Below are 17,381 nucleotides of genomic sequence, written 5' to 3'. Positions count from 1 at the left end.
TGACATAGCAAACTGTATCATCGGACTTTCATTTTTTACATTCTTTGCTAATGCAGATTCAAACACCTAAATCCGGATATTGTAGATCTTATAGTTATACCTGTGTATATGAACTTAGTTCAAAAAACCATGTTCCCTAAACATGATGCTTGATTAAAATCATCAGTAAGATATCAAAACCTTTACACTGTTAATATACACGGTGCGGCAGACGGACATAAATATGTTATAACTACCGTACAAGGCGTAACATGGGCTGGTTAATAATCAACTAGTCGACAGTGCTTAAAAAAACGGCTCCCATTAACATGCCTTCATTCTCAACCACAGGAAAGCAGCATGAAGGTACTTATTGCAATCGACGAAAGCAACTACGCCGAAAAGGCCTTTGACTGTAAGTTGTGCATTTCATTAAAATATTTTTGATTCAGTGTTTTATATATATATATGAGATTTGATTGGGGTGAAAATAGGTAGCAGAAGTATAGAGTGTTTTTGCCTTGCGGGATGTTAGACCTACTTTGCAAAAACAAAAACTATAGCGATGTTAAACCCTGAAGAAGTCTCGTTGTTTGGCAAAAGAAACGTCGCAAAGATAAACTACGTTAACGTATATGCCCGAAGATCAGTTCTATTGTAAATTGCAACATGCCTGGCACCAACAACAGCACAAAAAAAAACAAATCAGAAAGATGCTTTATTTAATGATCAAAAAAGTGCAGATGCCAAATCTCCGAGACTATCTTGAAAGTGTAATTTATTATTGTAACGTAAAGATAATTTGCCGAATAGTTGTTTAACAGCCTCTTTGATTTAGAATAACACCAATGAATTTAAAACGTGGATAACGAACCGCATGCAAACAGCAAAGTCCTGCATTTGACGTCAGCTATATTATGATCAAACAAACAAACGTACAATGTGAATTGTTTGCTCACGTAGCCGCATTGTTTGTTCAACAAACAATACCGCATCATCCAAAATCGTACTGTGCACAGATATTTACAACTTGTTTGTCCACTTAATCATATCCAGCGTTAACCCAATTACCAGCAGTGTACACGTAGTACACTGGACATTGGTCACGTAGCATATCCATATCACGAGCTTGCAAGCAAACGGATGGAAGTCCCATCAGTACAAAAGTCGAACACAAACAAGACATTGTGGGCAACCTTAATTTGAGTATAGAAATGTTTACATAAAGCATATATCTTCATCGTGATTACCAGGACTGACCCTAGATTATTGCACAAGCATCTAAAATACTGGTTTACAGAAAATATGTATTGTACCTATACGGCATCATCAGTATAGCCTACTCTTATCAAAATATTTTGAGTACTAATGCATTTTGTCTATAAAACCATATTTGTTTGCACACCTAGGGTACTTTGACAGTCTCCACAAAACTGGTAACCAGGTAATCTTGGCCCACATCGGGGATCACCCACAACTTCCATCATTTGTGTGTTACGGTGAGTGGTAATAGACGATCATAATTTTGATTGCGAATCGTTTCCTGTGCAAGCTGCTATATGATGCCGTGGTGCAAGATTAGTTTTCATAACTTTTTTAAACCCACGTGCTATTTGAAGCATTCCGACATGCCATGATTATTACTGATCGGTTTGCATGCAGTTACCTACAAGCGTATAAATAAATATTTTTTATGTTTTTAAGTCTAATCAAACACGTTAAGGTTTGGCACATGTTTGTGATGAAAAACTGCGAATTATGAACACTGTCCGATAGATCAAATGTGATTCAAAGTTTTGTCACACTTGCAGAGGAAGCTGTGTTTCCATACGAGGAATACCAAGCGAGATTCAAAGCGTGTCACAAGAAGGTGGGAGAACTCAGGGAGAGATATGAAAAGAAAGCAATGTTCAGACAGGTAAGCCCTACGAGAAGGAGTGCAGTCGGTGCAGACACCAGGATCCACACGAGTCTAGGGAACCCTTAAATGTCGCAAAGGGCCCATGAATACCGTCGTTTTTTCAAAAATTTGGGTATTTCTATTGTAAAAACGACGTTTCTGTTGCTATCCAATCGACCTTTATCAGGAAAGAGTTTTGAATTGAGTTATACATACACCTTTTATGAAGTTTGTACCTCCATAAACATCGAAATTGTACGTATGCTTACGGAGGTATACAACATGTGTATAGAGTTCTTGTCCGTACACAGACCTATGTCTGATAACAAGATGTTCAAAAGCACGCACTGGTTATTGTAAATGGTTTATTTTGGGTTCACATACAAATGTTAACGGCCTTGGTAATGTGGCCTACTTTTCGGCTATATTTCTGGCCTTTAATTCATGCATTTAAAAAAACCTTCAATCGTGACAAGTCCACTCATTATTCAAAACAGTAACCGTACTCGTTTAAAGTTTCCAAGGACGTCGCGTAACGATTTAAACAAAAAATGTTTTTTTTTGCAATGGAAACTGTAAATATTGGAACAAATCGTCCCGATCGATTTACAATTGGTCGCAAGTGCTGTAAATCTTTCAAAACGCGAAAAGGTTTGAAAACCACTGATTTATTTGGGCAAGTCAAGTGCAATGTTGGTGCATATACTCTTATCTTATGTAACGAACTCTTACGTAATATGAACCAACATTAAATTTTCTAGGCCTCGTGCGACTTCAAGTTTGAAGTAAGACAGGGGAACCCCGGCGAGGCACTGGTTGATATAATCAAAGAAGCTGACGTCAGCATGGTTGTCATAGGAACGCGTGGTCAAGGAGCTATCCGTCGAACAGTTTTGGGTTCTGTGAGCGATTATATCGTCCATCATTCTAAGGTTCCAGTTCTGGTGTGTCATAAGAAGTAGCTGACACCACATTATATGGACGTTGTGGAAGTGCTTCCTTAATTATTTGCCTGGCCATCTCTGCACAGTGTTAATTAAGTCCCGTGACCATTGTATCGTTTTATATTGTTATCCAAAAAACATGAACATTGGGTCAAAAAACAGTGATTCGCAAACTTTTTCTACGCGCGTATTATTTGGAGGTTTCAATAAATTATTATTTGAATGGAAATATCAATAAATTCTCACTCGAAAATACACAATGAAAGGAAAAAATATAGAAGCGAAGAAGCCGTAATATTCATTGAGGTTTTGGTTCGTCGCTGTTGTTTAATACCTATAGTAATACTCAACGAATCGTATCACCACCACTGTTGACAATTCCTTCAATTGCCGGCGTACCAGATGTACCTGATTTCCAGCGATGCAAATTTCTATAAGTTTGCGTGGCATTTTATTTCACCTTTCGGTAATCGGGTTACAATCAAGACAATTTTATCTCTATATTTCCTGGGCAGGTTCATGCAATCAAAGTCGCTCTAAAACAGGTTACACGAAGGTATAAGTTCTAATCAAAGGTAATTAACCGTTTATTAGCTGCGATATTTTGGGCACTACCACTTTACCTCATTAACGTGATGACCCCAAGCCTGCGTGGGTTGCTACGATGTTGTATTGGCTGCGTTTGCTCGTTGGTTAAGGTTATATTACGATATTACAGATGGATCCGTTGTCACGCTTTTCAAATACCGAGGCTTGGCTCTTGTATAATTCCATAGATAAGAACTTCAGATTGCTCTGTAAAAAGGTTTGTGAATTATTCACGTAGTCTGCAACTTGACTGCAACACTTCCTGTAGATCTGTGTTTAATCTACTTATCACAAGCCTCTGGAATTTTAATCTCCTCTCCGCAGTTGAACGTACAGCCGTGATAAATATGTGACCTGTTGATTGAAGTATGCAAAACAAATAGTATTTGCTCCATTGGTTATTTATAAACACATTAAATATCCAGTCACAAAATAAAAGAAGCTACTGGTATTGATTGCCAATTATCCCAGCAGAAAAACAATTCGAATTCCTGTAAGGCCGATGTTGGGATAATTCCGCAAACTTTTATGTCAAAATCAGTGAATTTAGGTGACGGACAGGCCAGGAAGTTGCCTTGACAACCTGCAAGCCGAATCACGCGTTAATTCCAAACCAGGGTTCGTATTCTCGTCAACGCGTTTTCAATTAACGGAATTCGAAATACATGGCAGGCGTTTGGTGGTTATGCTGGGCGCTTGTTATAAACGAACAGAATAACCACATTTCAAAACCGCAACGCATTTTGCAATTTGTAAACAAGGTTATCACTATATGGTTTCAACGCACGATCGATATCATCGCAGAGAGTAAACGAGGGTGGAGATCAGTCAAAATCATTTTTCACCTTTTACATTACATTTTGCAGAACAAGTAAAATGGAGCCAATAATATGAATTGTGTATAAGCTGCAGATAGATGGCCACTGTTTCGACCTAAAAGGTCTCATCAGTGCAGCTGGTGTGACTTTCAGAAGTCTTTGCTTTGTCGTTAGGTCAGCAAAGTCGTCTGAAAGTCACAACAGCTGCACTGATAAGACCTTTCAGGTCGAAACAGTGGCCATCTGTCTGCAGCTTGTGTTTTAACGGAGAAAGTTCTTTTTGTTGCTTCCGCTATCACGTTTGTCTTCCCAGCCAACCCCGCAGTTGAAACCACCAAAGTGACGTGGGTTGGCATATCAGTACACGGAGACAGGTTAAATGTGAGTTTACGTGGCGGTGAATTCGTTTTAAACACCCAGCCTGAAACAAAAATTATAAATAAAAAACAATAACCTTTCGTTATTCTTCCAAACCACGCATGTTGTTCGTGGCAAGGTTTTATAGCCAGGATCGTCTGAAGGCGATCACGGTGTCAACCGAAGAGTATTTGATTTAGGTTTGCATCGGAAATTGATACTGAAAGCTTCAATTATAGTTTTTGAATCTTTAATGTATTGAGACTGACCCACAGTTATACGGACAAACAGCTGTATCAACATACTTGTAAATACGCCAAACTAAACGCAGCTCTACCACTGTGGTCGCCGAACATAAAGTTGGTCCTTAACAACTTGTGGTCATGGTACATACATTTTTTTTCTTGGTTTATTTAAAGGTTAGTGAGGCTCTTACCTCGCAAAAGGCCAAATTTCGAAGAAATGATTATTATTGCCAGTCATAACCAGACTAGTTCGGGAAGGAAGTCATATTTCCTTTCAGGGATGCAGAATAAATAGTATTTCAGGCATATAGAATTTCTTTGAGATTGACGTACGGCTTTCAAAACGCATTTAAATGTGCGTCGTGGGAATGTTGAGTAGGAAGTAACGTTTATCTTGTGATCTTCGGTGCGATTGTGAAAATATTCAACTGTTTGTTTGCTTGATCTCGAAAGTCCCGAACTTCCAACGAAACACTTTTTTTATGAGTTTCTATACGTTAGGAAAACGTTGCTGGGTATGTCAGTTGTGACAGCTCCATATATGTGTGCTACTCTGTGGAAGTTCCTGTCAAATTCGTCCAGCCACGAGGCTTATTTCGTACAAACATTTGGTAACAAACGCTTTCCGCGTCAACTCATAGGAATGTTCGGCTCAGTAACATAGCACTTGTCGACCATATGCATTTTTAGGGAAGAGTAAGCTTGGTGCTTGTTCGAATGGAATTATGTCGCGATCGAAGGAAAAAAGCAGTTGTTTAGACAAGAAGTTTAAAGTTAAGATGAGATTGTTTGGGTTGAAGGTTGGTTTCAGGCTTTCCTCACGTGAAAGTCATGTCAGCATTGTTCCTTTGGTCGGTTTTTATTTACAACTTATAAAGTTTAATTAAATGCTAGAAAGTGCGTTTTTTGGATATGATTGACAGGAGCCAGCGTCAATTAGATGAAATAGACTTCGGTCTGGGGCGAATAGGTTTCAGAGGGCGCAGAGTTTTTTTGAAGTGCAACAAAACAATTAAACCTTGACTTGGGTGCAAAAGGGCCTCGCGCGTCGTTCACTACGATTGACATCAAGCGAGCGATTAACCCAAAAAACTGTTCGTTACCCAGTCGAGATTCTGAGTTTATGCGCAGAACTCCTGTGTGGATGTAAACCTTAAGCTCATATTGAAGACAACTTTAAAAGGTTTTTAAGTCAAATCAAATTTTGAAGTCTATATTACAGGTAAAACCACTCCTGTCTGGCTCAGCTAAAACCGGCTTTAAATAATTAATCAACATTTGCTTGTGGCTGCAAGCGAGCTGTCGAATCTATCCAAGATCCCGCCAACCGGTCACTTTTCTGTAATAAGAATTTTCGAAGAAGTTGAAGATGTGTAACATTACCTTGAGACACAGGTGAGTTAAACTGGCGTTTGTAATCGAGCTTTTTGCACTTGCATCGAATTGAAATTTGCAACTCAAAGAAAGTGTTTTAGAAACGCAAGAGTCGCATAGCAAAATGTAACACTTTTTGAAGCTTGATTATAGCCTTTGTCAAAAGAGATTTCAAGAATGGACAACTTACCGTGTCATTTCAACTGATGATGGCATAAGTTCTTGCCGAAACGTTTTTAATAAGTAAAACATGTCAATGTGTTCAACAGTATGAGCCAGTCTCTTTAATCTCTTTTGTATTCTTACAAGAATTATTATTACCTTACGATCTCATTTAACTTGTCCAATAGCTAAACCATCGGTTTAAGGGTTCTGCACTCTGTTTGTGGCAAATTACTGCCGATTTCCCAGCACTCCGCAGTCAGCGAATAACTTCCTTATTGTTTACATTGTCCAGGAGTTATGGAGCACCGGACAGCGTCACTTCCATGGTTATTGTGGCCTTTTTTCTCGGGTTACTTGCGATTATCGGGATAATCGGAAACGTCATCACTATTATCGTCATCACAAGATCAAGGAAACTCAAGTAATGGCGTCATCTTATGATTGCGTTTACGTCACCAATTCTTGCAGTGATTTCATTACAATTCATTTTTACCAAATCACCGGACTGTAAACGTTGTTTGAAACTTAACCGGGACGAAAGTGTAAAATGGTTTGAGAACTACAGCTGATGGGAACTTTTCACTCTGCCTATATATTTGCAGATCTGTTTTCAATACGATGATCATTAGTTTGTGTTGTTCCGATCTCATGTCGTCCATTATAAGCTTCGTACGTCTCTATTGTTTCACCTGGGATTCATGCGAAGACCCGTGGTTGGACGTCAAAGCAACGCACAAGGCCTGTAGTGTACGTTACAACCATTACTTTATATGTGGTATTATTCTCTAAAATACAAGTTCACTATAGTTGCAACCATTACTTTAGATATGGTATTATTGACACGGGGTCAATGGTCCATGCCAGTATAAAGTGGACAAAGAGTGTTTGCACCACAATTTATGAACAAATCTGTTTACAATAATTTACGTTTAAAGCTGAAACCGAACAACAAAAAAGCATGCACAATAATTAAATCAAACTTCTTCACCTAGTAAAACTTCCTTAAGGATTTCCGTTATTTGCGTACGTTGCCATATGTTTAACTTAAGTTCAAAGACAAACACTGTTACACTTTCATAATATGTTATTTATTATTTACTTCGTGAAAAGATTGGATGGAGAATAACAAATTGGATGACGTTCAACACAGCAGTCCACATTACTGGGTTCGCCGCGATGAGGTTCGTTTCTATCAAACGACCGAGCTTGTTTCCTAAATTTACCATCACTAGAACAAGGGTAAGTTAATAAGCAACCACCATTGTGATTAATTGTTGTCCTCAGGTGGTCTGTATGAAGGTTTCGTGGATGAGCAAAAGAAGAAGCTTTCTCGCTGAAACTTTACGTATATTTTACACATATTTTGAGTAGTGACCACACTTATATTTTTTAACATTCTGGGTGAAAGTCTGTCCGCGCTCCAATTTTTAACCAAGGTCATGACAAACGCATTTGCAGCCCGTGTAATGATCACACGAATAAGCAAAGAAACTTTCTTATTAAAACTTCGCGTATATTTTAATAGTAGGGGGTTCCGCGCACTTGCTGATTATAGAAAAGATTTCCGTGACAGCAAGATGGCCAGGAAACGTTTGGAATAAATCTGACTTGTGATTTTCCAGGTTTTTATCGTTTCGTCCTGGACCATCACATTCGTCTGTGGATTTGTCCTCGTGTTTTTCAGGTATAAGTTGTCCAACATTTGCGACTTTAAATACATATGAGTCTCCAGAACAAATATACAAATTATAACAGCATACTATTTGTTTTCACATGTGTTACATTATATGCGTTATATTTGCAACAATGTGTCTAAAGCAGTCTTACATGCAAGCGCCCGACATACGGCACAAGCTCATTTAATATTAATGCCTGAAATAGGCCTGGTACAAAATAAATCATTCTAAGACGTGCTTCACAGGAATCTTCGAAGCCACAGGATGTTGGTCTACAGCGTTATTTACATTTCCCTGTCCGTGCTCATGACTTTATTGAGCGTCGCTACTGCGATTCTCATCTACAAGCAAAGAAATCGTAGAAAGAGTTTTAGAGGTATGACCAATCACAGCAAGTCTTCATATTCATAAAATTCACTTGAAACTATTCAATTGTTGCCTGAAAACTTGGTCGTTAGAATAAGGAGACTTGTACCAAGGATCGTGGGTTCAAATCTCACCGATAGCGAGATACGTATCTCGATCTGTCCACACAACTGACGTGAAACTCATTGCAGCGAATGTTTCAGTCCTTTCCATGAAAATCCACAATGCACTAAAATATGCCGCCTGTGGACAAAACGGTAATAAACTGTGGAGTGATAAAATGAGGTCTGAGAATTTGAATATCGCGATATGGTTACGACTGCAATACCAACTTTATGAGTTATAAACGTAAAGTGGATTTAACATCATGAATAAAACGGCATGAGGTGGGGTGATAACCACGTGGTGTATTCTCTACGTCACCACTTCTGTGTTAATTCAGGCATGAGAAAGGAAATCAGCGATGCAGAACGGAGGAAAAGATGCCGGGAGACTCGTCACGTGATTCAACTTCTACTCATCGTCGGATCTTTCTTGATGGGTTACATTCCTAGGGCTGGTCAGTACAATATCGTATAGAACAGGATTTCTCAAACTGCCTGAAAAATTTTTGCGACGCCCTCTGGTACAGAATAATATTTCTATCGTCGCACGAATTGTCAACTGGATGAACTGAATGGTTTCTCAATGATTTTTACTAACAATGACGAACTTGAAAATTGATTTCACAAATATAATGTTTCTGTTGCTGCCAGGCATATTGCAATTTAGTAGTCTGTTTTTCTGGCAAAATAAAAACCGTAACTTTATTCACCGACGTTTCGCCTGTTATCCAACAAGGCTTCCTCAAGGTAATGGTTGTTGGATAACAGGCGAAACGTCGGTGAATAAACGTTACGTTTTAATGTGCCAGAAGAACAGACTATTAAATTACAACTGATTGCAACTGATGATGGCACAGGTTCTTGCCGAAACGTTTTAGTAAATTAAACATATCGATGTTTTTTTCACAAACAATATCAAACGTTTTTTTTACAGTTTTCATATTGCGGATCATAGAGAGACCGAAGGTAGTAAAAATCCAAATGGCAAACTGGGCTTTCGCTGTTATCCAGTACTTCTGCTTGAGAGTCAGTGAATGCTTGAACCCTGTGTTTTACAACATCGGGTGTAGGTACGTATTATCATCTTCCTTGTTGCCAAGGCCAAGTGCTTGTATTCCTTCTACCTCAACGTTGTTGTACAGCAACAAACTGTACAACCTGTAAACAATATACTGGGCCATATAACTTTGCGTTTATTTGGGTGCCTTATATGCCAACATTTCATTTCCAATATTTCTTAAACGTTTCAATAGTTGTTCATTTGCCGGTTAGGTTGTCATGCAAAATAACATGATTTAATTACATGCACCTTTCTTCCAACATCTAAGCTGTGTTTGAATCATAATAAGAGACATATCACTGTTTATTTGCAGAGATCTTTTCAAAGAAACCCGACGCACACTGCTCATATGTTGCTATACATGTGGATGCGCCGATCGGTTGCCCGTCGACCCAGATATTCAGATTTCATACAGCAGCCGTCGAGTTAACCAGTTAACACAAAACAATAAGCCGTTAACGGACCGCGAGACAATTGTCACCGGGATCCAACGAAACAATAAACTAATCAAATAATTTCTGTTTTATTGACTGTTATTGAGCTGGTTAGATTTAGGATACTGAATTATTGCGACTTATTTTTGTTACAAAAATCGATCAAATATATATGAAGTATTCACCGATTTGACGTTATTTATATTTGAATAAAATCAACTTTCATTTAATCTGTCGCTTTTTTACCGAAAAATATTTGGCCAAGTTAAAGGCGGGCATGTGAGTAAAATATCTACACTAAAATAATACAAAACATTTTGGTGACATAAACGTCTGTTCCTTCTTGATTTTGCGTAACAGGTAAATTTGTTCTGTCAACTACTAACATTGTGCATTGTGACAACCCCCTACCACAGTTTTCTACACCTGCAACATGTTTCTTCATCACCACTTTCTCTGTGGCAGTTCTAGATTCATAAACCAAAAATAACGATTAACGTCGGTTGTAATAAAATGGCTTTCGTCATTTTACGATTTCCGGTTACCAGTTATATTGTCTGGGTCAAAGCAACCTGTTTGGCCACGAAACCAGAAAATAATGCTCAAGACCAGTTTAACAACAAATACAGGTTTCAGTAAAATACTCTCCGCGAAAAAAAATGCAATTGTAAATTGTTCAACAAAATATATTAGTGTAACGCTGTATGTTGATGTCATGATTCAATGACTTGGACTGGTCTCAGAGTCAATGGAACCCATTGGGAGTGCTTTTCAGTCTGGGTTTAGACCAAGAATACAAGGTTGCTTCTCACGCCACATAATGTTGTCAGTACAATGTTGTATTAAACAGATGGAAAGATACAAACGTTCAAATAGACTCTGTGACGTTCAACGCGCAACAGAAAGTAGCACTTTGGGGACACCTTGTGGTCGTATATTAGACACGAAGTTCTTGGGCAAGAAGGAAGAATGCAAGCAGTGTGAGGATCCAATACCTGCCATCGTAACATAAAACAAAAGGATGGTTTTGTGGTCAAACGACTAGATCGCCGGAAAACTGTACTGATGGAATACCTGTCATTGTGTTGGGATGTTGATGTGTTGCACTGACCCGGAAGCGCGTTCCCAGACTTCGGGTTCACCGCTGTCTTTTCACCTTGATCTGAAAACAGAAATACAGGAGGTCGGGAGATTTCTGTCAATTATGACAGACGTGTGAGTGAAAATATTTGTTGTTCAGCTCAGTTATATGAACCAGATGACCAATGTTGCTATGACGTCTTATTATTTGACCATCTTGATATGACGTCACATTATTTGACCATACTGCTATTATGTCACTTTACCTGACCATCTTAATACGACGTGACAACATGTTTCAGTGACGTCACTTAAAACATGCGACAATACCAATCTTTATGGAGTAAATAACATACCAGTCATAACTGGGCGCCAACATTAACGGCGTGACGTCATCTATATATGTCATAGTCAACATTTTATGATTTTAGTGTGATGTAAAACTAGAGATAGAGATATTTGTACCTGGATCGATGATGTCCACTAACATCATCATCCCCTGGTCCTCGTGGCGGAGGAAGTGACAATGCACGACCACTATGTCAGTAAACTTGTGAACGATGAATTGGATCTATAACAAAATATATGTTGGTAATTAAAAAGCACCAGAGAAATGTCGTTGGTTTCTTCCTTTTGAGAAAATGCTTAAAGTCGACGCTATAATATCCAAGCATGTTTACAAATTTTAAGACAATAATTAATCTAATGTTCGAGCTTACCGTGATATTAGATAGCGGAGGTACCATAAGTGTATCCCTGTAGTCACCGTGTAGTGAATATCCGATTGTTCCTTCCAAATTCTTGTCCCACAACTCGTGGTGTCGGTAAGAAATTAATGTGTCGTTAGATGGCGCTACATTGCTGTGCTTCTTGTCTATGTCACAATACTCATAAAAATAAAAATAAATACTCATGTCAATTTGGGCGGGCGATATATTAATTAGACGCCCGACCCATATATAACGAAAAACACCTGATTGGGATTCGAGCCCAGGATATCCTGGGTTCAAACCCCGGTGTGGTCAAAGAAATAGTAATCCTGGAAACACAGATATTCCATTGGGATTCTTAAGCAGAAAGTGCTTGGTTCGAATTATTTAACGTTACCTCAAGAAAATTAAAGCTTTGGCCAGAATTATCACTTGTTGACATAAGGGGAATTTACCAAACGCTTGGTGTTGATGATGACAAACTCGGTTTTTCAGTGTCGTATTTTGAGAGAAAAGAAGCCATGGTTTCCGTCGTTGGTCGCTTTCAATAAGTTGACCGATCGGTCCAATGTACGGTTCGTATTTAACAACCTTAACAGCATGAACCACAGTGAAAACAAACTTTGTAATATAAGTTCTTGGTGTAATTTAGTTTGGTAACTAAAACGGAAAACAGTTCAGAATGCTCTACAGCTATTTATTAACATGAAAAAACTTTTACGCTTCTTAATAAAAGCGTTATCGGTTCTTATATAATTAGGGCCAATTGATCCAAGAAAAAATATTACAGCCAACTCTGCAGCATTGTGTTACTTTCAAATCATTTCTGTGGTTCCAGGGACGTTTCACAAACAACCCAGTATAAATAAAAACGAATTTAAAATATTTGTGTGATTGAAAAAACATCAACTGTCGACTATTAAATCAACCCAACCTTAAAGTGGTTAACGTGGATGTGGATTGGATGACCATCTTTCGCATCTGTGTTGAGGAAATTCCACTGTACGTGTTCGTTGACGTTTACGAGATGTCTGGAACATAATTATACAAAAAAATACAACTGTGTTCATTGCACTTAACTGCAAACCAATTAAAAGCGACCAACAATGGCCAGAAATAGAAAACTCTTTGGTGCGAAAACTTCAATACTTTCAATAGGAATGCCAAAGCTAACACACTGAATATTATCAAAATATCTAAGCATAAAAAACAATATGCAACAATCCCAACCTACCTGAAATAATGTTCTCCCGCAAAGTATTCCCTATTCAAGGTCATTTGAGGACCAATCTCGATACTGAAACTGGTTTCAAGGTCATTTCTCGTCTCGAAGTTGACATAATAAGGTCTGGTTGGCAAAGGAACATCGCCGATACTCCCATTCTGAGCCGATCCCTCAACGATAATCGTTAGTAAAGTAGCGTTAATCCTTCGAGTTTTGTTTCCAAGCGATCCCGTGTTTGCTTCTAGAGCTCTTGACCTTATCTGTGAGAAAGGAATTTAAAAAAATTTGCTGTTCAAACGACTTTGGGGTGAATTGCTACACGTGGACTCAAAGTCGAAAAGAGAATCAATATCGCTCCCGGTGAGGTTTGAACTAACGACCTTCGTGTTTCTCCATTTAAGCGACAGTGTACATCTATAAGCGTTATACCTTGGCCAGAAATGTTTGTTGGTATATGAGTTGTTTACAATGGCGAAAAATTCATTAACAGGCTGACATAAGGGAAATGAATTGCAACAAATGTGCGCCTTGGTTACATCTCCAACGTATTACTCATAACAGGTTTAGAGACAAACAACCACACTCAGTGATAAAAACTAACCTCATGCGTCCCAGGGACTTTACATTGAACCAACCAATCAGTCCTTCCGCCTGGCACTATGAGGGTTTTCCCCTGTCTTGGAACCCGTGGTTGGTCGAGATAGACTCCATCCAAAGCAATTTCCAGGCACTCACAGTCGGTCTCTCCTGTGGCGCTGTTGACCATTTCCAATTCCAGAACCGCGCTGCCTCCAGCGTTCACCATCCTACGGAACGAAGATCTGTTACTTTGTGGGTTGAAAACACAGAGTTTTGGTTACGATTGAAAAATGGAAGTTTTTCAATGGCAACCACTTCAATTAGGGTTCTGGGCATTACAATGGTTTTAACTTTTTCTGAACAACCTTAATCTCTTGGTCTGTCCCGCTGAAATCGTGAGAAGAGGGTTGAGTTGGCCGTTGGTGGTAAAGTGGTTTAACCCACTTCTGGCTTCCAACCAATCTTCGAAACTCTGATGTGGTTTGAGATCCGGACAATCCGGTCGCCTGGATCTAACTCTAAAAACGTGGGTCTTGAAAATAAAATGACTCATTCCTAAGAAACGACACACACAACATATTTTGACTTTTTTCAGAGTTATTTAAAGGAATGTTTTTAGAGACGAATTGGCTAGCGTAATACGATAATTTGTTTTTTGTTTTGTTAGTGCAATAGCTGAAAATTCATGCAGTTTGTTGTGAAAACAAAAGCCCTAAAAACGACTCGCAATTTAGGAACGCCTGCTCTCACAAAAACATCCAAACATGAGATTCGCCTTGTCCAACAGCGAGAACAAGGTATGTGTGTGTTCTTACGTTACAACCTAACATTTTGGAACGCTAAAATTGTCCAACACTGTTAACATATTAATGAATTAATCCTACAACAGCAAAACCACCTTACCCGCGGACTGTGTCGTTGTAGAGATTTTGTATCTTCACAAAAGGATCGTTCAAGTTCTGGTAAAGTAATGTTGGCTGGAAAATCAACTGGACGTCGTGCTCGCAGTTAAAAGGACACGTAACAGATTTCAATTGGTCGCTTGTGTTCTCTTCACTGTCTTGCACTATCAGCATACCGGCCATACCACTGTTAGCCTGAAAAGAATATGTTAAGTTAACGATAATATCGAATACGTATAACACCGAAGTTTATGAAACTTTTTACAAATAGACAAAAACGGTTGCCTGGACTTAAGCAAAACGATTAAAATTTTGATTCTGTTTTTTCTAGTTTCTGTGTATCTGTTTGCTAATAATGTATTACCGTTGAAAAGTTAGTGCAATACCGGTACCTGTATAATGGTTGAACCATGCAGATGTGGATGGTACCAGTAAGTCCCTACAGGCTGGTCGTCTTCAATCTTATATGAGTACAAGTAGCTATGACCGGGTTTGATGCGTATTAAGACGTTATCACCGGGAACCTTTGAATTAATAAACAAGCTTGAACGTGAAACTGCCGTCATAAAATACGGGTTCTACTCCGGTTTTCTACCCAAGTAATGAAGAAAGATACAAATACTCTGCCCCACCTTCGAGTCAATGTGCATTCCGTGCAAATGTAGGTTGGTACTGTCCGGAAATCTGTGTTCGTTCATCTTCCCACCTTTGTCAGCGTCGTCCAAGTGGTTTTCCTGTAATATTAAAGCAGGGATTTACAAAACAGTCTCTGGATACAACTTGTGATAAAACAGTGCAACTTTGGTTTGCATGCTGTGGTTATGCAGTGAATTTGTGGTTAACTCAACATGTCAAATATTTACAGCGCCAGTCTGAACGTAGCTACTGTAGTAGCCGATTAAATCAAGCCTTCCTCTTCCAGTTTAACTTATGCTTATGAAATTATGTTGCGCCCCTTCCACAATTTATGAGGTTGCCGTAACCTTGTCACACCAACCAGTAAAATTTCGAGACGGTCTCCTTGTTTCACCCAAATAGTTGGGGCAGGGATTAATTTGTTGAAAGTTCGTCGTTCCACCGACAACCAATCGACCGTGAGTTCACCTCTCACAGCTTGAAGCGTCACGCGCCATTTGTTACTCGAAGACTGCATCGAGCTCGGCTGTCGGAGTAGTTGCCCTCCTATGCATGCACATTTGGTCAAGTATCAATTTAAGAATAAAGCTGAACTCATTCTGCGAATGCCGATACGATTACAATAGAAAACCAAAACAATTAAGTTGAATACGACCTAGCAGTGTAGTTACATGGAAGCGAAAAAATGTTTATTTTTTATTGAAACGCCCAAGCAAAGCTACTTTTTGTACAGTTTACGGCTTTCTTGTTATTCTGTAACGTTTACTTATGCTTAATTTCTGCAATGCAATGTTTAAAATAAATTGTTTCATGGAACATCCTATCAGAACTGTGAACTGTAGTCCGAAGTAATAATTGCACTTCACAGTTTCTCGGCTCAGGTTGGTCTAAAATATGGCCCCAATGCGTAGTTTCAACTTTGACTCACCCGTAAAGCAACAAACAGTTGTTGCGGAAATCTTGACGAAAAGCTGCAAACTCAGAGCGACAAGAAACAAATTCGCAAATTCGAAAGCAATCTTTGTCATTTTCAACATTATGTTCAAAATATCTGTTTGTTGAACAAAAATACTCTGTGCCCTGTTAATTACACTGGCAAAGCCCAGGCCCCCCAAAAAATGTCTGAATCGTGGTTTCGGTCACGTTTACTAATTTAGGTTTGTGGAAAAAAATTCCCGAAAACGAAAATACGCTTGGTTTGCAACCAGGAATCTCGACGATCTGTCCGACGTTTTGGATACGCATGGATGCACAGGGACGTTTTTCTGATGGTTCGGAGATGAAAAATCCTTGATCAAAATAAAATATTTTCATACCGTTGTAAAATATTCTTTGCAGGACGAGTTTTTTGCAACTTTGTCAAGAGGAAATATTAATAAATACTTATAGGCAGGGTTAGAATCAAAATTAACTAAAAAATAAGCAGGCAGCCTTTTTTACGCCAAAAATAACTGTTTCTGCGTTAAAATATTTGCCTATCTGACCGTATTGGATTAAATTACATGTTGCTGTAAAAAAATGTGGAAAACATAAACGACTTTAATCATTTACAAAACAGGGGAATCACCGTATTAACAACCTATCTTATTACTTTTATGACGTCATTGTATTTCCACAGCAAGTAATTATAACTTTTTAGGCGTAAAACTTTACTTTATGTTATTGCGGGAGTGACGTGCGGTGTCGTGTTTTTATCAATTTCATATTGTTGAACGCTCAACGCAGATCAAACATTACATTACGTACTATTGCCCTTGAGTAAACACAAACGTTGCTAACTGCCATATATGGATTTCAGCCTTCATCGTACTTCTATGCGGTAACCTGTTACACTCCAATAAAACGTAAGGTTGGCAAATATTTGAAGCTACTAACCTGCTTGTAACAGCGCATAATATCTTGCTTGGCGGGTTTTGATTACGTTGTTGTGACTCGTGACCGGCGGCCATCTTGCTTAGATTAGCCATCCTGACTTAAAACCTAGATGCAGTTTGTGTTGAAGATGTTGCAACTTACCTTCAATAAGGAAGGTGCCTGTATCTGTGTGCATACAAATTATGCTAAAAGAAATCACAAGGCAGGGTTACTCAGATCGTGAACCCAAGAACATTAAAAATTAAATTATTATTATTATTGACTCCCAATATTACCTATGTATTAATAATATTGTTTGGGAAATTCCTGTTAAACCCATGGGGTTTTATGAATCTTTCAGTTGAATATTCCTGAGCAGGAGCCA

At 38.7% G+C, this 17,381-nt stretch overlaps 3 protein-coding genes across 4 annotated transcripts; 2 read left to right on the top strand and 1 right to left on the bottom strand.

Annotated features, from left to right (window-relative positions):
• Nucleotides 1-181: 181 nt before the first annotated feature.
• Nucleotides 182-2,919, top strand: LOC145906626 (universal stress protein Sll1388-like). Its single transcript, XM_082994079.1, has 4 exons — nt 182-394; nt 1,389-1,478; nt 1,791-1,897; nt 2,641-2,919. The coding sequence occupies exons 1-4, from the start codon at nt 340-342 to the stop codon at nt 2,839-2,841; spliced, it is 453 nt and encodes a 150-aa protein (XP_082850205.1). The 5' UTR covers nt 182-339; the 3' UTR covers nt 2,842-2,919.
• A 3,281-nt stretch (nt 2,920-6,200) lies between these two features.
• On the top strand, nt 6,201-10,091 carry LOC145907399 (uncharacterized). Its single transcript, XM_082994816.1, has 9 exons — nt 6,201-6,226; nt 6,663-6,791; nt 6,973-7,117; nt 7,481-7,609; nt 7,993-8,054; nt 8,292-8,422; nt 8,855-8,971; nt 9,451-9,586; nt 9,890-10,091. Exons 1-9 carry the CDS (start codon nt 6,201-6,203, stop codon nt 10,089-10,091), a joined length of 1,077 nt encoding a protein of 358 aa, XP_082850942.1.
• A 426-nt stretch (nt 10,092-10,517) lies between these two features.
• Nucleotides 10,518-17,370, bottom strand: LOC145906494 (multicopper oxidase mco-like). Of its 2 annotated transcripts, XM_082993922.1 has the most exons (16): nt 17,293-17,370; nt 17,018-17,122; nt 16,071-16,431; nt 15,504-15,688; nt 15,139-15,240; nt 14,899-15,030; nt 14,508-14,701; nt 13,970-14,122; nt 13,627-13,831; nt 13,035-13,285; nt 12,735-12,831; nt 12,256-12,391; nt 11,810-11,964; nt 11,556-11,661; nt 11,085-11,172; nt 10,518-11,005 (listed from the first exon to the last, which is right to left on the bottom strand). In XM_082993922.1, exons 3-16 carry the CDS (start codon nt 16,177-16,179, stop codon nt 10,948-10,950), a joined length of 1,971 nt encoding a protein of 656 aa, XP_082850048.1. In that variant the 5' UTR covers nt 16,180-16,431; nt 17,018-17,122; nt 17,293-17,370; the 3' UTR covers nt 10,518-10,947. The 2 variants fall into 2 exon arrangements, with proteins under 2 accessions (XP_082850048.1, XP_082850049.1); XM_082993923.1 differs by lacking the exons at nt 16,071-16,431; nt 17,293-17,370 and having other exon boundaries at nt 17,018-17,137.
• Nucleotides 17,371-17,381: the final 11 nt, after the last annotated feature.

Source organism: Ascidia mentula, chromosome 6, assembly GCF_947561715.1.
Source record: "Ascidia mentula chromosome 6, kaAscMent1.1, whole genome shotgun sequence".
Taxonomy (NCBI): domain Eukaryota; kingdom Metazoa; phylum Chordata; class Ascidiacea; order Phlebobranchia; family Ascidiidae; genus Ascidia; species Ascidia mentula.
Note: the sequence above shows the minus strand (reverse complement) of the source record. Positions and strands in the feature narration are given on the sequence as shown.

Coding starts and splice junctions, on each gene's coding strand:
- LOC145906626 (XM_082994079.1), top strand. CDS start 340: ATGAAGGTACTTATTGCAATCGACGAAAGCAACTACGCCGAAAAGGCC. Junction 395..1,388: donor CGCCGAAAAGGCCTTTGACT/GTAAGTTGTGCA, acceptor TTGCACACCTAG/GGTACTTTGACAGTCTCCAC. Junction 1,479..1,790: donor TCCATCATTTGTGTGTTACG/GTGAGTGGTAAT, acceptor TCACACTTGCAG/AGGAAGCTGTGTTTCCATAC.
- LOC145907399 (XM_082994816.1), top strand. CDS start 6,201: ATGTGTAACATTACCTTGAGACACAG. Junction 8,423..8,854: donor TCGTAGAAAGAGTTTTAGAG/GTATGACCAATC, acceptor GTGTTAATTCAG/GCATGAGAAAGGAAATCAGC. Junction 8,972..9,450: donor GGGTTACATTCCTAGGGCTG/GTCAGTACAATA, acceptor TTTTTTTTACAG/TTTTCATATTGCGGATCATA.
- LOC145906494 (XM_082993922.1), bottom strand. CDS start 16,179: ATGTTGAAAATGACAAAGATTGCTTTCGAATTTGCGAATTTGTTTCTT. Junction 12,832..13,034: donor GCGGGAGAACATTATTTCAG/GTAGGTTGGGAT, acceptor ATTATGTTCCAG/ACATCTCGTAAACGTCAACG. Junction 11,662..11,809: donor CTCCGCTATCTAATATCACG/GTAAGCTCGAAC, acceptor ATTTTGTTATAG/ATCCAATTCATCGTTCACAA.